The following is a 21,239-nucleotide window of genomic DNA, read 5'->3' as shown; positions in this document are numbered from 1 at the left end:
CGTCTCTCAATCGAGGCAAGGGAAACATCCTGTGGGAATTGGGATGCCTGGTGCATGGTAGGGATGCATTGTGTTCACAGAGGGACGAGATATATCTTTATTTCTGGCATTTATTCGACGAGCGTTGCGAGAAACCATTCGGTTCTTGGGGTCTCGAGGGAGATATCTACTCGCAATATCTTCTGTTTTCATAGTGCGAAAACTTGTGCAAATCTATCTAACCGTAGTATCTATTATCAGTTTATTTCTCCGGGCTGCCGCGTACAAAGCTGAAAACCTTGAAGAAACCTAAGAAGCCCAGCGAAGGCAAATCGGGACATTGATCGATGACGTAACTTCTCACTTCCCCAATTTTTTCTGCCCACCCACTGGAAGTAGCTTCCAAGGTTTCAACTACATAATTGTGTCTTTTCTAAATCACATCTGATATCATTGCTGGCATACTTTTGTTCGCTCTTCAAGGCTGCAGCTCCACCGCCCCGTGTCCCGGGCCGACGCGGTGCGTAGTGACTGCCCCGAGTTTCGGTGGAAGGCTGAAGAAGACGGGCGGATTTGACCTATGCTGGATAATCTTCATGAAATAGGTAGGTGTCACTTGTCATAGCTGAAATCCCACTTCTGTGCATCGCCGTGATGCGCCGGTGCTGCGATCTTCTCAGGATACGTTGCTTGGTGAACGACACGATGTTCCGATGACGGGCCGCTCTCCCTCTGCGTGACGAAAAGACACACCCTCAGGTACCTGTCTTGAACCTTGGAAGTCTGCAGATCTCTATGCGCTGGTCACAATCCTACCTTGTGATACGATCCCATGGTAGCCTTGAGCCTGCCAGGAGCGCTTGCATTTTGCAAGTTGAAACTCTTCTTCTTCGGCCATCTCGAGCCATATGGGATAGCATCGGGGCGAGGGCCGGTAACGCTTCGCATTCAGAAGAGCGGACTCCGTATATAAGCGTTGCATACTGGACACTAGGGTGGTCGGATGCCAGCCATAACGATGATTTCGCTATTTTCAAGAGGAGTCTTGACACTGTTCATCACCTCTGCGCTCACGGTCGCTCAGGTGATTGTTCCTGGTGCGACTTGGACCGATACGAGTGGGAATGTTATTCAGGCTCATGGTGGTGGGATTCTCAAAGTACGCCTGAGTCGCCACCTGTCTCGTCCCGTGTACGCCATGCTGACCACTTTCATTGCTAATTAGGTCGGGAGCACTTACTATTGGTTCGGAGAGGACAAGTCGGCCAACAGTGCACTGTTCAAAGCCGTATCGTGCTACTCGGTAAGAAGGATGGCCTCAGAACTGAGCCTATCTGCCAGGACTGAAATCTCAACCTTGTTGTGTCTGTAGTCGACGGATTTGGTGAGCTGGGCACGCCAGAATGATGCACTCACGCCGATCAATGGCACCATGATCTCGGCGTCCGATATCGTAGAGAGGCCCAAAGGTACGTGTGCAGATAACCTCTCAGAACAAACCTTGAGTTATTGTTCGTGACAGTCTTGTACAATGCCAAGGTGAGAACCTCGCCATTGGACATGTTGTTGATCGCCTCATGGCTCTTTCTCTCTCTAGAACTCCGAATACGTGATGTGGTTCCATTCAGACACAAGCAAGTGAGAACCAAATCAGCATCATCGTCACTGTGGATACTGAAGGTTCTGTAGCTATGGTGCGGCTATGGTCGGAGTTGCTACAGCCAACTCACCGTGTGGTCCTTACACCTACAAGTCAAGCTGGCAACCTCTTGGCAAAGAATCGCGTGACATGGGCTTATTTCAAGACGGTGTGTGTTCAGATTGTGGTGATACATAGATTGATTCGAATGTGTCACGACGAAATAATTAGATGACAGTAAGCATGTTTCGCTCCGCCGCAAACGGTAAACTTAACAGATCATATAGCTGCGCAGACATCATATCTTCTCTATGCGTCCGACAATAATCAGAACTTCAAGATAACCCAATTGGATGCTGATTATTACAATGTGACGACACAAGTAAACGTCCTCACAGGTATGTTTTGCAGGAATTCTTTGGGCAATGATAAATAAACGTTCTATTTCTTTCAAGGTGCTACTCTGGAAGCTCCCGGTATTGTGAAAAGGGACGGTGTGCGTGAAATCAATTAGAAAGGTCGCTATTCTGTGGCTGATCATTTTCACGGATGTAACAGGTCTACTACCTCTTTGCCTCCCACACAAGCGGCTGGGATCCCAATCCTAATAAATTCTTCTCTTCGCCGGTAAGGAACTCATGATCCGCAGGACCACTATACCTTCGCACTCACACCCTGCACTGCAGTCTCTATCTGGCAATTGGTCTTCCCAGGCGGATATTGCACCTTCGAACACGCGCACCTGGTTTTCTCAGAACAACTATGATCTGCCCCTTGGATCTAATGCGATTTACATGGGCGACCGGTGGCGTCCCAGCCTACTCGGTAGCAGCCGGTACATATGGTACCCGCTCGATTGGTCGAGTGGTAGCCCACAGATCGTACATGCCGATGTCTGGAAAGTCAACCTCGGTGCTGGTCAGTCGCAGATTGACAGATAGTCGATGTTCTTTAAAATTGATGCCGGTCGCAGGCACTTATTCTACTGTCAACGGGACCAGCTACGAGGCTGAGAACGGTACACTGGGTGGGGCCGCAGTGTTGTTCTCGGATCCTTCGTTCTCCGGGGGTGGGGCTGTCGGGTACCTTGGTGGGTCGTGCTATTGTTCGCTCAGAAAAACGATGATGAACGTTTCTTTGATCAGGGAACGGTGGGACTGTGACGCTCAATAATGTCCAAGGCACTGGAGCGGCTCAATGGGTGGCTCTGTATTACGCTAACGGTGATTCTTCTTGGAGAAACACGACGGTCAGGTGCGTTTGCGCTGTCACTTGTGGCACCTGGGCTATTGATCGAACGTTTTGGTTAGTGTGAACAGCGGATCGAGCGTCGTTGTTGACCAGCCTAACACCGGCGGCACTCACGTCATCATCAGTGTTCCCGTGAAGTTGACCTTGCGGCCCGGCAGTAACTCGATCACATTCGGCTCTGCTGGCACCAGTAAGCATCTATCCATCTATACAATCTTGTGTTGACCATAGTCTACAGACTATGCTGCTGATCTTGACAGGATCGTCGTGTACCCTAACTAGACTCCAAACAGCCCCCGTAGCATGTATGGTGTTGCGATACTCGTGTTCAATTTTCAAGATGACATTCGTAGTACGATTCATCTCGATGCCTCGCATCTTGAAGCATAAAAGACAAACCAAGCCGACGGACAAGCGTGCGGCAATTGAAAGCCAGAACACTACGGAGAAAGGGCCTCTGTGGTTCAGAAACAATGGCAATGGAGTTCCATTCAAAGTAAATTAATATAAGTACAGTTGAGTGCGCTCCACATTCCGCTCATTTGTAGCGATCGACAGCAAGCAATTTTTCAATGGGTATCCGTGCTATAGGCAAAAGCCTTCGACGCTCTCAATTCTCCTGCGGGCGATAATGTATCATATTGGGGAACGGCTCGTAGACCGACTGTTTGACAAATGGTGTGAGGACCAGCACTGTCAAAGTGGGCAGAAGAAGAGAAGCGCTCACGTCACGGTACAAGCCTTGGATCTTCATCCGTACCAGACACTTGCCTGACACACTCTTGCCCTTTTCACCCATCCACACGTCCCATAGCCAGTTGCCCTGCTTCACATGTCGCTCCATATGTTCGCGCACAATATCCCAACCTCTGCCGTCGTAGTGCAGGCCGAGGACACGCACTAGGCGCTGTAAGTGGTTGTGCACGAGCGTATGGTACAGCTTCTTCGCGGCCTCCTCGCGCGTGCCCGTGACGACACAATGCTCCGGAAGGAATTCGAAAGGCGCGCCGATGGAGGCGGCCAGAGAAGGCGGGTGCACGCGCAATCCACCGAGATCACGTAAGACGAAGCCAATGATTTTGCCTGTGCTGCGCGAGACACGCATGAGCGTGTTCTGTGGGTGCGCTTCGAAGGCGAGGCCGTCAAACAACAGCGGAGGGAGGACTGCGTCCACTAGGGTGCGAGCGTAACTGGTGAAGCACTGTAAGCATATTTTTCCAAATGGAAAAAGTCGGTGTACGAACTCATCGAAGAAACTGAGCCGCTTTTCATCCGTGGTCAGGTCAAAAATGTGTTGCACTACGGAGACGCCGCTCGGCACGTTGCAGTGGCCAGTCTCCGACAACGCCGCACATATGATCACCGCTTCGTCCTCCTTTGGAACATATGGGCTTCGCAGGACGGCTGTGAAGTGCTTCACGGTGTCAGGGCTGATCGCGTTCCCCGCTGCGTCCCGCATACAAATTGCGCTGGCGGTCTCGCGTTCAAGATGAAGGATATCGCTGTCTATATGGAGCTTAGAGATGATATCCGAGAACCGAGGGCCCAAGTTCGCCGTGAAATGCGAGATTGTCCTCAATGCGGAGGAGACAGTGATGCCGACGGCGAGTTTGAGTGCCAAGTGTGGTGCCTCGGGGATCACGACCGTTCTAGAACGGAGAGGGTAACGAATTCGTCAGCTCTCTTTGCCTTTACGCTCGTGTTGGAAAATCGTACCGGATGCTGGCCTGACCAAGAGCCTCCAAGCTGAATGTCTCGTCCAGCATTTCGATGCCGTCGAATTTCGCTTGCAGATTCGCCACCTGCAGATCGTAGACGGGCATGATCACGCGGCCGTCCGCGCCCTCGAGGGGCCATTTTGTGCCGCTTCGGGCTGCGGCGATTTGAGCGAGCGCAGTGATCTCCTGCTCAAAAGGGCCAAGAACGTCGACGCGCTCGCGCGGAATGAGCGCAAAACGGATGCGAGGATGATACCAGTCCCTCGTCTCTGGTGTCAGGGACGGCAGGGGGGCGAGTGTGCGGCGCGCGCGATGCATCTGTCCAATAACGTTAATACACTATTCACTGACGCAACCGGCGGCAACACCGACGCTAGATTTGACTTACCGGATGCGTTGGGTGGCCCTCTACCAAGCATTGCTCCCATTCAATGGACGGGGAAGACAGCATTGGGCAGCGTGGAGGATTTTGATAGACAGCCCCTGTGATATAATGAGGTGAATACGGTAAACAGAACTTTCAGGGAGAAATGAGCTTACTTTGCCAGACATAGGAGCTCGATATTTCTCCGGCAATGCTTGCACGGAGGTCGTCTCCCATCATGATTGTATCAGCAAACTTGCCCCACCAGTGTAGAGGATCCAGGGCTTGAAAAAGCGACGTGAAGGTACCTAGCTCCCAAGGAGGGGGTGCAAGGCTAGACAGTATGGCCGTGCGCAGGTCGTTCTACGAAACGAAATTTGTGAGTGTCATGGTCGTTGTAGATGATATATGGCCTACGTTTAGGGGGTCACTGGGCTGGCGGTCCCGAAGCTCGTACACTGAAGGTAGCATGTCGAGCGGGTCCAGAAGCCATACAGGCCTACCATGGACACCTTTTTCGCTCTTGAACACAGGAGCATGATGGAGGGGAATGACGGCGAAGACATCAGATGGTCTGAGGGACCGCTCGAGCACAGAACGCTCGCCGATGACATGGGTAGAGAGGATGACACAGACACCAGCAGCGTGTTCTGCATCAACAGGGACGTAGAACGCCCGGAGCAGATTCTCGGTGACGATGGAGGCAAGGAGGCGTGAGGTGACCGCAAAGGCGGCTCTGTCGGCGGGCGCGAGGATTGCAACGGCCGAGGCCGTCGACAGTCCGGATCCCGTGCGCAGTCCGACATAATCTTTCTTGAAAGTCAGTGCATCGAGCGCGAGCATGGCCTTCTGGGGGCTGAGGTGAGCAGCGGGAAAGGGGTTGGAGATAATGACGGTCATTGCGAGGGGTGTCTATGAGAGCAGCGGGCGTAGAGCTGAGGTACAAGACAGGGGGAGCCTGGAGTGATGTGATGGCGACGAATAAATGATATGGGTGACGAACGTGGGTCGTCGGATGAAAGGTGGAGGCACAGGAGGCGAGGATAGGTGGCGAGCATGGGTCGAGCAGAGGGGGTAATTATACATCTGGACTGGAGAACATCGATCCGCCATGGTGCCCGCGCAAATCTCAGATGGTCGCGACTTCCCATCTGATAAGATTCCATCTTATCTGTTCGCCCCGCGATTGATCATCTTTCCCACCGGCTCTCGCTTAGATCACGCGCTGTCCCTCCTTGGCCCCCGTCGTCCACCGTTTCTTAGCTCCGTCTCTTCCTCTTTTCTCCGCCTCTCGTCACTCGTGCTTCCACACGTTGACGCATCAATCAGAACCTGCCTGCGCATTATCACATTCCTTTCGGCGCGAGACTGTCAAGGGTTGACATCGTCCCTTACCGACCAGTAACAATGTGCAGTCAGATGAGAAAGTAGCATCGAGTCTCACACCACCCTCGCCCACAGTTTGTGTTTCCCTCGTAATTTTACCTCTTTTGCATTACTGTGAACTTTGCAGTCCTACGATCGTCGCACTGCGCCCAGTCCCGTGGACACGGTAGTGCGCCATTCACCTTCTTCTCCTTGCGTCATTTCCAACAAGGGGTGCGCGCGGTGCTCCAACGGTCTTTTCTCACTAGTCCGCCGCCACGGTAAGGTGCTTACACGTCGATGCGGCAGATCTAAGCGTTCCTGCCCTCCGGCAATACGGTCACCTCAGGTCCTAGCCGGTGAGTACTCAGAACCTCGATGGAGTCTACGGAGCTCCATCATCTATTCCCGCCGTGCCTGTTGTTTGCATGATGAAACTTTGATGAAAATGTCCAACTTGACAGTGTTAAGTGTCTCAGGCCTCATGGCCCATCGGTCTCGGTCTTCGTGCTGCATCAGAACTCACTCTCGCGGAAAATGAACCCACCCCTGAACAAACGTGGACCTACGTGGACAAGGCCTTGTTTGAAGGACACTTTTGACCCTGCTTCTTTACATCGCTACGCCCGAGATCACCTTACGCCGCTTTTCTGACAAGCGACCAGATCGTACACGACATCCCGACTCCATCGATCGTCGTGTTTTAATTCAAAGTCTGCCAAGCCCTCTGGATCGGGTGGCCGCCGTAAACTACCGAGCTTAAACGCGATGTTCCGATTAAGAGTTTGAGTTCTAGCTCACACCCGAAGTAAGCGCAGCATTTGGAAACAAAATTCCGCTGGAGTCTTCTAATGGTGACCCACTAGCAACTGTTCTTGTTTCCGATTCGCCAAGAGGAATAATCACAGAAATTTCTTCTGAATTCTCGAGCTATGATGCCTATTGGCCTCCATGAGCGTTCATTCTGCATGGGCCATCACCACCTCCCAATTCTGAGATGTCAATGAGGGTCCATAGCACCATCATCTTTTCCAATGAGCGTTTCTGTCAGATTAAGGCGCTCGGTCGGGTTGCAGCACTCCGTCTTGCCCGATCGGGAACGAATTATGACGTCCGCGACCATCCGCTACAACGCCTTCGGCAACTCGCAGCGTCTGTTGGCTCCACTTTCTCGTTTGGCAAGAAGACTCTCTAGCACTCCGTTTCTTCTCAGGAAGCCTATCCGTTGTTCAAACTACCTACACACAGTAGAATCCTTATGCCAAGCATACTACTGTATCCGATTACAAAGAGGACGAATCCTGTCGTAAGCTGAGTGGATGAAATTCTCTTTCGTCACGATTGAAGTTACTCCAATTCTCCTCACAAGTTACGCCGACGCCTCTTCCTCCGCGCTTGTATAGTGAAGAAGGTTAGGAAAGGGGTAGTGGAGATGCTGTGGACCAGAGATCGTTAGTTCCGGTCGAAGAGACAGCAGACGAATAAGGATGCTGACGTGTCTGTACATCCCAACCATTCTCATCCTCATGAAGCACTTTCCGGGTACCGTCTTCGCGTCCTTGTCCAACCACGCCTTTTCAAACGGATGGCCAATGGGCACAGCCTCTCTCAAGCGCTCCCTAACCACGGCCCATCCCTTACCGTTGTAATGCAGTCCAAGTACACGTACGAGCTGCTGGAAGTGGTTGTGCACGACGGTGTGATACATGCGCGCGTACACATCGTCAAGCGAGTCCGCGATGATCGAGTGCCCGGACGCGATGTCAGGCGAGACCCCCGTGGACGCGAGCAGAGTCGGCGGGTGCACACGCAGGCCGCCAAAGTCACGGATCACGAACCCCGTCAAGCGAGGTGGTTCCGTCAACGTGTAGCGCGCGAGCGTATTCTGGGGATGCGCCTCGAATCCAACACCGTTTTCGAGCATGGGTGGGAGGAAGGCCGCGAAGAAGACGCGCACGAACCTGTGTAGACCGGCGGAGAACTCAGCATTTGTAAATGGGCGGAATTAGAGGTGGCCGTGACGAATAGAAGGAGGTGTGTACTGGGAAACTGGGGTGGAGGGAGGAGCGCCAAGAGTGGGGAAGAAGGTGGGAGGAGGTGTGACGTACTCGTCGAGCCAAGCGATGCGCTTCGCTTCGGTGTCCAGTTTGAAGACGCGGACGACGCTTGGGACGCCGTAGGGCGCGTCCGCGTGGCCGCTCTCGACGAGTGCCGTGCAGACGATGAGACGCTCGTCACCGCGCTCTTCGCTCACATATTCGTGGCACTCGCGCACGATCGTAGCGCAGTGCTTCGCGATCTCCCCGTTAGGATGAGTATGCACGACGCTCGCGAGCTCTCGCGCGACTGTCAAAATACTTCGATCAATCTTCAGCACCGGGACGACTTGCGAGGAGAAGCGAGGGCCGAGGTATGCGGAGGCTGGGGAGATCGTGCGGATGGCGGACGTCAGTTTGATCCCGACGCCAAGCTTGAGCGACGTATCCGTGAGTGTTCCCGGTAGGATCATAGACCTATATTCGTTCACATCAACAAATACAAAGGCGTTGTGACGGAGAAGGCAATACCGTATGCTCTGTTGTGCGCGTGCAGCTACGCTGAACTCCTCGGGAAATATTTTGGCTTCCTGAAATTTGTCCTGGATGTGATGCACCTGCAGCTCATGGACGGGCACGACGACAAATCCCTCGGGTACCTCAAGCGGCTTTTGCGCGTTCCTTGCAGCGCCGTCGAGTATGTCTTGCGTGTATTTCTCGAAGTCGCCGGTGATATCCAGGCTCGTTCGAGGAAGGGCAATGAGCCGAACACGCGGAGTGTACAGGTCGTAGCTCCCAGGCGTGATCGGCGTGATGGGAGGTAAGAAAGCCCGTGTTTTGTGCATCTGTGAACCGTGAGATGTTGTCGGAGATGTACGAGATAAATGAGCAGACATACGGGGTGCGTAGGGTGACCTTCGACGATGGATTGTTCCCAATCGATGCTCTGGGAATCGAGGGACGGAGCCCGAGGAGGGTGCTCGTAGGAGTAAGTCTGCCATACGACAGAGTTGGCGAGCTCCTCGGCGATGTCGACGCGTAGATCGGCCTCAAGGTCGATGTTGAGAGCGAATTTGTCCCACAGTGAGACCGGACTCGTAGACACGACAAGCCTCGTTGCGTCTGAGAGCTTCCATCCAGGTCCGGAAAGCTTGCGCAATATCGCAGTTGATAGATCTGCGTGCTGCGCGACATGTAAAATCAGTCAGAAAAATTCGACGCGTCTCCAAGGGGGGGAAGGGTACCTCAGGATCGAGCGTCCCATTATTGGACCCGGAAATTTCGAAGACCAACGGTAGCATGTCGAGGGGATCTAACAATCCGATCTCGCGCGCTCGAGGGTCAGAGGAGTCATGCTTGAACATGGGGGCGTGTCGCAGCGGAATCACGGCGAGCACGTCATCTGACGCATACACCGGACATTCCTTGGGAGACTTTGCGGAAGTGTTACCGGAGAGAATGATGGTGATGCCGGTCGCCTCGAAGCCAGCGAGAGGGAAGTAGAGGGCGCGAACGAGGGACTCGGTGACGAGGCAGGAGAAGAGACGCGCAGTGGTAGCGAAGGCAGCGCGCTCAGACGGGGGAAGCGAGGAGAGTGAGGGCATTGTGGGTGGTTGGGATGGGCGTGAAAGCGGGCACGAACGGCATGACTTTCAAGAGAGAGAGATGGCGAGCGCGACTCGCGATCAGAACAATCATATCAGATAAGATGGTTATCGTGCTTCGACTTCTGATCAGGGCCAGTAGGACGAGGCCACGGCTGGCGACGCGCCAGGGTGGCGGGCTGGCTTGGCGGGGAAAGGCAGTTTCAGCCACGCTGTGAGCGCGCAAGGAATGCGACCACTGTTCTTTCCACAGCTCCTCTTCCGAATCACACAGCCTATACGTTTTCTCACTCGGACCTTATCGCCCCATTTTCAGATTCATCGCACCATCTGCTCCCCAATCGCTCCCCAGATCCCCCTCTCATGCCCTAGAAGCCTCATGATCTCCTCCCCCAGCTACCGGTGTGGTCTCCTCAACGGTTTTCTCCGAATGGCGCCAGTTCACTCCCTCGTGTCAACATCACAACGTTACCCGGCTTAGACGGGCCTTCTGCGGCGCGGTTCCTGCTATGTTTGTTCGGGGAGGATGATTTGACGTGCCGTACATCACCATGCATTTTTCGATTACGCGAATCTACTTTTCCACTACTTTCTTTACTTAAGTTCGAGACGCTCGGAGGGCCGCGCCCTACCCTTGCTATCGACGACTTAGTCCTCCCCACCCATCCCTCTCCTTTTAAATTATCGCGAATGGAGGAGAAAAAAGGCAACTCTGCTCCGACAGAGCCCATCCACGAGACCACTCCTCAGGTTCACCTGGCTGCCGGTGTGCAGCGCGCCAGATTCCGTGGCCATTGGTGGCAACTATGGTGAGTTGATTGTCATGTAGTCGATCGTGATGACACGCACGAAGTGCCGGCGATTGATCGTTCTTCTCAGGCTACCGAAAGATCCCCCATCCCCGGCTCCCTTGTCTTTCGACGAAGCAAAAGTGCGTACTCAATTCAGGCTTTCTCACTTACTTGTCCCGATAGAAGATCTTAACCACGCGCACAGTTCATTCCACTCGCGAACGCGTCTCTTCTTTCCCAATTGACCTACGCATGGATTACCGACATCATGGTGCTTCTTCATAGTGATCTCCTTTAATGCTTCTGGCTTCTGACTCAGCCATGTCTAGGTCCTTGGCTATCAGCGGACACTTCAAGCGACAGATCTTTGGAAACTTGATGAGTCTCGACAAGTTCACGGTCTGTCCGAAAAGCTCGACCAGGCATGGTTCCGACGTATGCAGGAAGCTAATGAGTGGAACGCGCGCCTGGCGACTGGGGAAATCAATGCGAGTTTATTGAAGCGTTCGCTTTGGAATGCGCGCGCGCTGGCGAGCGGACGGGGGAGGCAGAAGCGCCGCGCGAGTCTGGAGGCGGGTTGGAGAGAGAGTGCTGGTAGGAAGGAGGCGAGCCTGGCATGGGCGCTGAATGATACTTTCGGGTGGTCATTCTGGGTTGGCGGGCTGTTTAAGGTACTTGATCCCCTTTTGACTTGGAAGGCTTGATCCGATTTCTCTGTGCAGGTGACGGGTGATGTTATGCAGTTGATGGGCCCTTTACTTGTCAAAGTATGTTTGGTGACTTGTCTCCTAATCTGACCCTAACCCCAATCCCTCAGGCGATCATTAACTTTGGAAAAGAAGCCCTTGCTGCGAAGGATGCTGGCGAGAAGCCGCCCAACATTGGACGAGGGGTCGGGATGGCGCTCGGCCTGTTCTTCCTTACAGCTCTTACGAGCGTCTGTCAGCACCAGGTGATCTTTCGTGATCTCCTCTGGAACGCCCTCTGGATTGTTGTTCAATGGTATTAACTTAAAATCTGCTTTGGTATCAACTTGCAGTTCTTCTGGCGCTCGATGACAACCGGTGTCCTAGCCCGTGGCGCACTGACATCGTCTATTTACAAGCGCGGTGTGCTCTTTACGCCAAAATCGCGGACACAGTTCTCTAATGCTGAGATCGTCAATCATATATCGTCCGATGTGAGTTTCGGAGTTTTGGGTCACGCCTGGGATAAGGGCGCAATGCTAATGCCATTCTTCCTTCCAGATTAGCCGCGTTGACGCGTGCGCGCAGTGGTTCGTGAGTGCTATTTTCTTCGAAAACCAGTTGCCGGAAAGTTAACAGATTCTGTGTTGGTGTCGCCCTTAGCATGCTGGTTTGTCATTTCTGCTTGATTGCGATTGTTCGAGCTTGTTCTGACTTCCGATATTAGCGTGGACTGCGCCAATTCAAGTCACAGTCTGCCTTATGATTCTTTTGGTCCAGGTCAGCCCTATCTTCATTGTTTCAGTTTTAATTCTTATATATCACCATCCGCAACTAGCTCGGCCCCTCCGCCTTAGCAGGCTTCTCCCTTTTCTTGTTTATAGCTCCCCTTCAGCAACGTGTCATGGCGATGCAATTCAGGATTCGAAAGGAGTCGATGAAGTGGACGGACCGCAGGGCCCGATTACTTCTCGAAGTTCTGGGTAAGTGTCTTTGAACATCGACATGCGCACTTTCTAAATATGCGACTTACACGATAAGGCGCCATGCGCGTGGTAAAGTACTTCACGTACGAGACGCCATTCTTACAGCGTATTTTTGACACGCGAAAGAATGAGCTGAAGGGCGTGCGTAAGATCCAGTTCGCTCGCTCTGCGAAGTAAGTTTGGATGTTGGATTTAGAGGAATGCTAACTTACGTTTGTATTATTTCTATGCGCACCGGTGATGATCTAGCATCGCGTTCGCCTACTCCATTCCTGTGCTCGCGGCCAGCTTGTCATTCATTACTTACACGCTCACTAACAATTCCTTTGACCCCGCTGTCATATTCTCGTCCTTCAGTCTCTTTCAGGTAGATATCATACTCAACTCGTTCTGTGAGAGTGCTCATGGTGCATCGATTCAGCTCCTCCGCCAACCTATGATGTTCCTGCCACGGGCGCTCTCTGCCATTACAGACGCCAATAACGCGCTCGTTCGCGTTGCGCATCTCTTTCACGCCGAGACGATACCCGAGGCTCCGATCGCTGTGGACACTGACCAGGAACTCGGACTTCACGTTGAAAACGCGACCTTCGAGTGGGAGGAAGCTCGGGCTATCGAAGAAGATGCGAACGGCAAGGACGGCAAGGGACACGATGGCAGTGATTCCTCGACAGAGACACTACCTGTCCAGAGGAGGCCGTTCCAGGTACGAAGTGTCTCAATGGATGTCCCTAGGGGCGCCCTTATTGCAGTCGTGGGCCCTGTTGGCAGCGGCAAGGTACGGGTTTTGCAGAAAGAAATTCATTGTGCTGCAAATCAAGTAATTGTCTGGGTGTGCAGTCGAGTTTGCTGCAAGGCTTGATCGGGGAGATGAGGGCTGTCAGCGGGAAGGTCTCGTTTGGTGGTCGAGTCGGTTATTGTCCGCAGACCGCCTGGGTCCAGAATGCTACTCTTGTGAGCCCATTTTGTATCTTTACATTATTCGAAGAATGTGCTGACTCTTTTATCAGCGAGACAACATTCTGTTTGGACAGCCATTCGATGAGGATAAATATTGGAAAGTACTCGAGCACTCATGCTTGTTACCAGATCTCGATGTACTTCCTGCCGGAGACATGACTGAGGTCAGTTTAATTCTGCACATTCGAATATGCATCACACCGATCCATGTTCCTTTACAGATCGGGGAAAAGGGTATTAATCTGAGCGGTGGCCAGAAGCAACGGGCGAGTCTAAGCTCCTATCAATGTTCTCTCTCTCTCGGCTGATCGATGTACTGTAGGTAAATATTGCTCGTGCTCTGTATTTCGACGCCGACATCGTCCTTTTTGATGATCCTCTCTCGGCTGGTAAGTGGGCTCATTCTTTTCTATTCAATCTGCTTATATGAGAACTAGTTGATGCACACGTCGGACGTTCACTTTTTATAAACGCGATTCTCGGCGCCTTACGAGGCCGCGGCAAGACGGTGATCCTCGTCACGCACGCGCTACACTTCCTCCCGCAATGTGATTACATATATGCGCTGAACGGTGGGTATGTCGCGGAACAAGGGACGTACGATGAGCTCGTCAGTCGTGGTGGCGAGTTCGCTCGGCTAGACAGGGAATTTGGTGGCGGCGGGGAGACTGATCAGCAAGAGGGTCATGGCGGGAACGTGGACAGTAGCGTGGATATCGCCCAGTTGAAGAGGGAATTGGCCGAAAAAGGCGATGTAAAGAATGGTAAATTGGAAGGGAGACTCATAGTTGCTGAGACGAGGGAGACGGGTTCTGTTCCTTGGCGAAGTATAACTTTCACCTCCATGATGATTGCTAGCAATGCTAACATCGTGCTTGGTCTTCTCAGTCAACTGGACCTATCTCATGGCGGGCAATGGTCGCGTGACTGGCCCACTAATCATTCTTTTTATGATCCTCATGCAAGGGAGCCAAATCATGAACTCATATACCTTAGTGTGGTGGCCAGCTAAGTGCGTACTTAAAATTGAAAACAGGATATCTAACTAAGGCCGCTCCGCAGTCAGTTTGATCGTCCGTCTTCCTTCTACCAAATACTTTACGCTGGTCTTGGTGTCTCGCAAACGCTTTTCACCCTTGCTCTGTACGGTTGTCCACGGCTTCTCCTTTGAACACTCTGTGCCTGACAATTTGCATAGGGGTCTTTCCATGGACATGCTAGCCTTCTTCGTCTCCCAGAACTTGCATAGCGATGCTCTGAACAAAATATTCTTCGCTCCAATGTCATTCTTTGATACCAGAGTAAGTCTGTCTCTTTCAGATCACGACTTTTCTAATTATACTCGTAGCCTTTAGGTCGAATCGTCAATGTATTTGGAAAAGACTTCGACTGTACGTATCGGCTCATAACCAAGAGGCAGGCAGGCTGATGCATCATCATCCCGTAGCAATCGACAATCAGCTCCCTGGTATGCACGGCTATCTTCTCACTGCGTCCCAAGCTGATTTCTAGCGTGCACTCAGTATCTATGCGGCTATGTGAGCGGAGCATGACCCTTTATGTGCTATAATATTTACAAATCCCGCGTAGTTGCAATCACTCTCGCTAACGTGCTGGGCGCCATCATCATTATCACTATCTTGGAGCACTATTTCAGTAAGCTTTGCTTGCTCACAACATTCCCCGCGGAATAGCTTATCTTGCGCAGTTATTGCTGCCGCCGCCATCTGCGTTGGCTATGGCTATTTTGCAGGATTCTATCGAGAAAGTGCACGGGAACTCAAGCGACTAGGTAAGTGTCCTCTGTTTTCTGTTTTCTGTTTAGTAAACAAATATGGCCATAGATGCTATGCTGCGTTCTCTTCTTTACGCTCACTTCTCGGAGTCCTTGACTGGGCTCTCGACCATACGGAGCTATGGCGAGTTGCCCCGGTTCATACGTGATAATAAGTATTATATCGACTTGGAAAATCGTGCACTATTCTTGACTGTGACGAACCAAAGGCGACGATATTTTCTCTTCACAGTTGCCTGCCTCTGATTAGCAGTTTCCAACAGATGGCTTGCAATTCGACTCGATTTTCTCGGTGCTATAGTGGTCTTTGTAGTCAGTCACCCGCCTACTTTCTAGTCTCTCCTTCTCGGCTTTATACAATCCAGGTTGCTCTCTTTGCTGTTGTCGGTGTCTCTGCATTGAATGCTGCCCAAATTGGTCTCGTTCTGACCTACACCAGTGAGTTTCAAGACAAACCCGGACTACACTGCTCGCTGATTTCCTTCATAGCGACGCTAACGCAACTTTGCAGCTTGCTCACGCGCCAATCTGCTGAGGTCGAAGTAAGCGAAATCGTGTTCCTTTCCCTTGAATTCTCTTGATCGGGCCACGATTCATAGAACTACATGAGTGCCGTAGAGAGAGGTAGGTCTATCCGAGACTTATGAAAGGAAAGAATTAATGCTAATGCTAGCGACTAACTCACAGTGGTACATTATAGTGAAGACGATGAAGTCCCCCGAGAAGCAGCTTATGAAAAAACGGATACCCAGGCACCGTCCACATGGCCCTCGCTGGGGGCTGTTGAATTCCAAAACGTAGTCATGAGTTACAGACCAGGTTTGCCCAACGTCCTTCGCGGAGTCTCGCTGAATGTCAAAGGCGGTGAGAAAATCGGCGTGGTCGGCAGGTAAGTAATTCAACTCATATATGGATAATGCTGACGATGGAGAGCAGGACGGGAGCCGGAAAATCATCGTTGATGATGGCATTATTTCGCATCGTTGAACTCAACTCAGGGTCGATTAGTATTGACGGGTGAGGAATTCTTGTAAGTTTACCGGCCGTGCACCACCAACACTCCTTCCAGAATCGATATCTCGACTCTTGGGCTTAGACAGTTGCGTTCAAAAATATCCATTATTCCTCAGGAAGTGAGTAACGCATCATGCTGATGTTTAATTGTCACTGAGTCATTCATCTTGGCCATACACAGCCACTTCTATTCAGTGGTACGTTTGAATGAAATTACGCTGCCCCAATTTAGGACTCACGTAGTGATATCTCAGGAACCGTCCGATCCAATCTAGACCCGTTCTCTCTGTATGATGATGCACTCTTGTGGGATGCGCTTCGCAGATCATATTTGGTCACGTCGAGCAACTACAGCTCTGTAGAGAATGTGTCAACAGGAGAAAGCACTCTCGCTTGTGTCAGTCGGATTGACTTGGACACAGTGATTGAGAGCGAGGGCGCCAATCTCAGCGTTGGCGAACGGTCTCTTCTCAGCCTTGCTCGCGCTTTGGTGAAAGACAGTCAAGTAGTCGTGCTGGACGAGGCGACGTAGGCTTCTTCACCTCTTACAGTGTTCCTGTAATTGACTATTATATGCACAGTGCGTCAGTGGACTTGGAAACTGATAGCAAAATCCAGAGAACAATTCAGACGCAGTTCCACGATCGCACGCTCCTGTGTATAGCTCGTATGATATTTTGACCATGATTACACCGTAGTCGAAAGCTAACCTCGTGTCAGATCGCTTGAGAACAATCATATCTTATGACCGCATCTTGGTTCTCAACGAAGGACAGGTCGCGGTATGTTCCGCTTACCGTTCTCCATCCTTCTGATGACAGAATTACTCATTCAAATATTTTCAACAGGAGTTTGACACGCCTATCAACTTGTGGGCAAAGGAAGATAGCATCTTCCGTGGGATGTGTGATCGAAGTAATATCACGCTGGAAGAAATAGAGAGGAGCGGTGAACTATTTCTGGCAGACTTAGTAGTATGAGCTCTTCCTCCGTCTCGAACCAAAAGGAGAAGGATATCCAGTATATTGCATCGACTTCAGCCCACAAACTATGAGCGCAACGGCGTTTTGAGCCATCGTCTGAAAGGTCTACAGCCAAAATCGGTTGATAAGATATTAACTTACCATATTCAGACATCATTGACACTCCGCCGGCTGCGACGCATGTTGAACTTACTTTCGCCTTCTTACTTTACACGGGTACTGAATCATCTGAGCCCTGATGATGTGGTCGGGCCGTTGCATACATTTGGCTAACAAGCTACTATGAATTTGCCTCGTGTTCTCGCGCGTAGTCATCATTCCACAACTCTAAAAGACTGAGTCGTGAAGTCTCTTTAAAGGTAAGTCACCTTTAACGCCAATGCTTCTAGTTCGTTACACCAAAATTTAGTTCAGAAAACTCACGAATACATCGTATGACCTCAACGGCGTAATCGGTGACTTGGTATCCCGAATGTGTGTGCACCAGTGAAGACCGTCAATCTCACGACGCTTTTTCTCAAAGTCAGCCGAACTCCCATTACCCAATGAGCGGAACGAAGCGATCGAATATAGATGATAACATCGGGTCCGAAAGCGCGGAGGAACATTCCAAGCTTTTTTGTAGCTCTTGTCTTCGCGGCCATCGACTGCTTCTCGGCCGTTGAAGGAGCTAATTTCTCATCAGCTCGCCGGTAAGCGGCGTTCTTCCCCTCTGTTCCTGGGAAATATCTTGCGTTCCCCGATCATACTTACCACTCCACAGGAAACATACCACGGACTGTGACATCCTTCTCTGACTTGGCGAGGCACAGCACCACCAGGTGAGAGGGCGGAACCACTCGGTTGGGAGCGATTACTCCTTGAATCGTAACTCAAATTCAGTCTTGCATCCCACGCGTAGGCGTGGTCACCCACGACCCGTTGGAGCTCAATGTTCCGGCGTCGGGACAGCATAATCTGCTCGTGAATGATGTTCGTATAGAAGGTATAAAAGGTAGAGGGATTTTCGATGTCCTCTTCTGTGTCTATATCCTTGGTACTCCTTGAGACATGGCGCGTCTCGCTTCTATAACTATCCTAGGCCTGATATTCTCTCCTGCAGTTTGGGCAGTGACGCGACATTTCAACCTCACAATCGGCAATAAGGTCATTGCACCCGATGGCTTTGACCGAAGGTGACTTACTTCAGTCAGGCTCTGATTCTGTACTTGATTTGACCTGTGTCCTTGCAGTTCCATCGTGGTCAACGGCATATTTCCTGGACCAGGTATGCCAGTAGTCCCATCTGTACTGAACGTTAAGTCATATCTTGTTCAGTCTTGACAGCCTCCAAAGGCGACGATATGGCGGTTCGTACTATGGCCTCGCAAAGTTAACTTGCCTTTCTCCAACTACGCATCTATATAGATCAGCGTCCATAACGAATTAACTGATCCAACAATGCGGAGGAGTACATCTATCGTATGTGTTGGTACCCATCCGTCATACCATACCTGAAATTGGACCAACAGCACTGGCACGGCTTATTCCAAGCACGAACCTCAGGCATGGATGGCCCTTCGTGTGTAGCACCTTTGACAATTGGGAAATCTCACTTACTGTGCTATCTTTAGATTTGTCAACCAATGTCCGATTGCCCCGAACTCCACCTTCTTGTGTGTCGTGTGTTATGTAGACGACTGATGATACTGATTCTCGAGCAGATATCAATACCCATTGAATGAGCAGACTGGGTCATTTTGGTATCATTCTCACTTGTCGACCCAGTATTGTGACGGCTTGCGTGGGGCATTGATCATCTATGGTAAGCTTGAAGCCGTTGAATGTGATCACATACTCACTTTTCACAGATCCGAACGATCCCCTGAAATACCTGTACGATGTTGATGATGGTAAGATCTGTGTCGACAGTCAAAGGCTATCCCAGAATGACAGCTACACTTTCAGAGAGTACTATCATCACTCTCGCAGACTGGTACCACGATCAGGCTCCCGATGCCCAGAAGGGATTTTTCGAGACTGGAAAGGTCCCGTAAGTGAAGCAAATCATGATCCCTGCTCTAACTGATATAGTAGCTTGTAGGATTCCTGACGCCGGTTTGATCAATGGCGTTGGTAGATTTGTTGGCGGCCCAGAAGTCCCTTTCGCAGTCATCAACGTGGTACGCGGAAAACGTTACAGGTCTATCTTCTGATTGTCGATCATTACGCATCGACTGACAAGCTTTTAGATTGCGACTGATTCAAATAGCCTGCAGACCTTTTTTCACGTTCTCGGTGGACAACCACAACCTCACCGTAATTGAGCTCGATGGTGTAGAACACGACCCGGTTGAAGTGCAAAATGCAGATATCTATGCTGGTCAGTATCCACGCTCTATTTGTGTTTGATCGTGTTTGACCAAGCTGTTGTGCAGCCCAACGATTGTCCGTCATCCTGCACGCAAATCAACCGGTTGACAACTATTGGATCAGGGCACCGTGAGCGTTCATACCTGACGGGACAAAGAAACTTTCTAATGTGTGCATAGCGGTACTGGAGGTGTGGGGGGCCCAACAGGCAACCCGAACTGTGAGCTCATTCAGTCCAAACTTCGACTTGAATTCACTAACGAAAATTGCATCTGCATCCTAGTGGATGTCAGCCTGACGAAAGCTATCCTTCGCTACAAGGGGGCTCTGGCTATCGATCCCGTCACAAATTCTACACCGGGTTTGAAGATGAACGATGCAGACATGCACGTGAGCAATTTCAGAGTCTATCCATTTTGATTTCATAAGAAACTGGTTCTCGTCCAGCCAATTGCACAAGTGGGACCCGGAAATGTGAGCATTGCTTCGCTTAAGTATGTGACAAGGCTTGCTCACGACTTTGCGCCGTAGCTTGGAGATGGCCCCGCCGATTTTGCCATTACTCTCAGCATCTCACAGGTGATCTATTTCTATGTCTGCTATCTGATTATCAGAACTAAGACGGAACATAGCCAAACCCCCCTTTCTTTGACATTAATGGCATATCCTATGTGTCTCCTTCCGTTCCAGTGCTTCTCCAGATACTCAGCGGGGCTGCACAACCAACAGACTTCTTGCCTTCCGAGCAAGTAATAGTCCTACCCCCCAACAAGATAATTGAGGTATCTATTCCCGGCACAGGAGGTGTGAAAAACTGTCACATATCATCTAGAGACACTACTGATGATCTCGGTATACTTTAGCGCATCCTTTCCATTGTAAGTTGTTCGAGTTCCCTATCTTCCACTTTTGCTTACGGTAGAGTCTAGTGCATGGGCATACTTTCGACATTATAAGAGTATCAAATAGCGACGTCGTGAACTTAGTCAATCCCCCTCGTCGTGACGTCGTCCCCAGTAAGCGTTTCCGATTTCCAGTATCTTCCACCACTTACCTGTTAAACTTTCGGGACCTTTCTCAAGTTAACGGTGGTAACACAACTTTCCGCTTCTTCTCCGGAAATCCTGGTGCTTGGTTCTTGCATTGGTAAGCACTTGTTCATATGTTTGTGATCTGCAGATGTAATCTGATTCATCATAGCCACATTGACTGGCATCTGGAGGCTGGCCTGGCAGTCGTTTTCGGCGAAGACCCTGCCGGTAGTCTCACAGGGAATCAATCGCAAATTGTGCAACAAGATTGGTCGTACGTTTCCGATAATCTTCGATTATCCAGGTCATTCTTGACGTGAGATCCACAGCGCGCTTTGCCCTGAATATAACGGTTTGGCCCCCGAATTCCAGTGACTATTCAACATGGTCATGGACAGTGCACCTTTTTTCTTATTATGTATATTATTGTCTCGTCCGTGTATACCGTTCTTGCTAAGCAATGCCGTTTATTCTGGAAACCGCCGAGAAGTCAGTGCGTCGTGTTTACAAAAGACTTGGCTACAAGAAGTGAGCTCTTCAAATTAACATCATGATACACCAGCAATATGTTAGCGATACAATAGTGGGCAAGAAAGCAACATGTCAGACGTGTCAATCCACCTGGGCGAAACCAAGAAGTCAGCGGAAGTTCGTTAGTTGAGGAGCGCTTTCTAGTGGCGGCATC

The 21,239-nt window shown here is 50.9% G+C and overlaps 5 protein-coding genes across 6 annotated transcripts; 3 read left to right on the top strand and 2 right to left on the bottom strand.

Annotated features, from left to right (window-relative positions):
* Nucleotides 1-995: 995 nt before the first annotated feature.
* On the top strand, nucleotides 996-3,230 carry HETIRDRAFT_157171 (glycoside hydrolase family 43 protein; the record flags this gene model as incomplete). The annotated part of the gene is made up of 15 exons (XM_009546987.1): nucleotides 996-1,138; nucleotides 1,205-1,282; nucleotides 1,352-1,448; nucleotides 1,502-1,518; nucleotides 1,577-1,617; nucleotides 1,669-1,787; nucleotides 1,850-1,855; nucleotides 1,906-2,016; nucleotides 2,074-2,114; nucleotides 2,177-2,245; nucleotides 2,305-2,536; nucleotides 2,592-2,708; nucleotides 2,764-2,872; nucleotides 2,929-3,059; nucleotides 3,108-3,230. Coding segments are annotated over 15 exons (1,355 nt in total), but the record flags the coding sequence as incomplete, so codon positions are not given.
* A 107-nt stretch (nucleotides 3,231-3,337) lies between these two features.
* On the bottom strand, nucleotides 3,338-5,851 carry HETIRDRAFT_444537 (uncharacterized protein; the record flags this gene model as incomplete). Its single annotated transcript, XM_009546986.1, has 7 exons — nucleotides 3,338-3,533; nucleotides 3,597-4,059; nucleotides 4,114-4,518; nucleotides 4,586-4,905; nucleotides 4,976-5,070; nucleotides 5,128-5,314; nucleotides 5,369-5,851. 7 exons carry the CDS (start codon nucleotides 5,849-5,851, stop codon nucleotides 3,480-3,482), a joined length of 2,007 nt encoding a protein of 668 aa, XP_009545281.1. The 3' UTR covers nucleotides 3,338-3,479.
* A 1,673-nt stretch (nucleotides 5,852-7,524) lies between these two features.
* HETIRDRAFT_458567 (uncharacterized protein) lies at nucleotides 7,525-9,956 on the bottom strand (the record flags this gene model as incomplete). The annotated part of the gene is made up of 6 exons (XM_009546985.1): nucleotides 7,525-7,751; nucleotides 7,812-8,277; nucleotides 8,359-8,829; nucleotides 8,884-9,197; nucleotides 9,251-9,535; nucleotides 9,597-9,956. 6 exons carry the CDS (start codon nucleotides 9,954-9,956, stop codon nucleotides 7,686-7,688), a joined length of 1,962 nt encoding a protein of 653 aa, XP_009545280.1. The 3' UTR covers nucleotides 7,525-7,685.
* Nucleotides 9,957-10,646: 690 nt separating this feature from the next.
* Nucleotides 10,647-17,262, top strand: HETIRDRAFT_157168 (ABC transporter; the record flags this gene model as incomplete). Its single annotated transcript, XM_009546984.1, has 37 exons — nucleotides 10,647-10,765; nucleotides 10,836-10,887; nucleotides 10,953-11,018; nucleotides 11,077-11,418; nucleotides 11,470-11,514; nucleotides 11,565-11,699; nucleotides 11,787-11,927; nucleotides 12,272-12,416; nucleotides 12,475-12,592; nucleotides 12,669-12,786; nucleotides 12,841-13,197; nucleotides 13,260-13,373; nucleotides 13,430-13,543; nucleotides 13,601-13,645; nucleotides 13,702-13,768; nucleotides 13,817-14,206; nucleotides 14,268-14,391; nucleotides 14,442-14,522; nucleotides 14,578-14,680; nucleotides 14,728-14,770; nucleotides 14,827-14,847; nucleotides 14,903-14,917; nucleotides 14,970-15,035; nucleotides 15,088-15,171; nucleotides 15,224-15,383; nucleotides 15,438-15,486; nucleotides 15,540-15,612; nucleotides 15,664-15,716; nucleotides 15,774-15,798; nucleotides 15,862-16,063; nucleotides 16,111-16,191; nucleotides 16,244-16,307; nucleotides 16,370-16,385; nucleotides 16,443-16,716; nucleotides 16,770-16,855; nucleotides 16,909-16,970; nucleotides 17,037-17,262. The coding sequence occupies 37 exons, from the start codon at nucleotides 10,647-10,649 to the stop codon at nucleotides 17,166-17,168; spliced, it is 4,182 nt and encodes a 1,393-aa protein (XP_009545279.1). The 3' UTR covers nucleotides 17,169-17,262.
* Nucleotides 17,263-18,221: 959 nt separating this feature from the next.
* lcc6 (laccase) lies at nucleotides 18,222-20,929 on the top strand (the record flags this gene model as incomplete). Of its 2 annotated transcripts, XM_009546982.1 has the most annotated exons (22): nucleotides 18,222-18,346; nucleotides 18,404-18,438; nucleotides 18,489-18,520; nucleotides 18,579-18,632; nucleotides 18,683-18,732; nucleotides 18,785-18,826; nucleotides 18,875-18,975; nucleotides 19,022-19,063; nucleotides 19,119-19,203; nucleotides 19,255-19,353; nucleotides 19,403-19,533; nucleotides 19,589-19,652; nucleotides 19,703-19,743; nucleotides 19,807-19,913; nucleotides 19,971-19,997; nucleotides 20,055-20,102; nucleotides 20,156-20,327; nucleotides 20,387-20,401; nucleotides 20,453-20,539; nucleotides 20,606-20,669; nucleotides 20,724-20,828; nucleotides 20,884-20,929. In XM_009546982.1, 22 exons carry the CDS (start codon nucleotides 18,222-18,224, stop codon nucleotides 20,927-20,929), a joined length of 1,572 nt encoding a protein of 523 aa, XP_009545277.1. The 2 variants fall into 2 exon arrangements, with proteins under 2 accessions (XP_009545277.1, XP_009545278.1); XM_009546983.1 differs by having other exon boundaries at nucleotides 18,498-18,520; nucleotides 20,453-20,669.
* Between the last annotated feature and the right edge of the window lie 310 nt (nucleotides 20,930-21,239).

Source organism: Heterobasidion irregulare, assembly GCF_000320585.1.
Source record: "Heterobasidion irregulare TC 32-1 unplaced genomic scaffold scaffold_04, whole genome shotgun sequence".
In the NCBI taxonomy this organism is placed as follows: domain Eukaryota; kingdom Fungi; phylum Basidiomycota; class Agaricomycetes; order Russulales; family Bondarzewiaceae; genus Heterobasidion; species Heterobasidion irregulare.
Note: the sequence above shows the minus strand (reverse complement) of the source record. Positions and strands in the feature narration are given on the sequence as shown.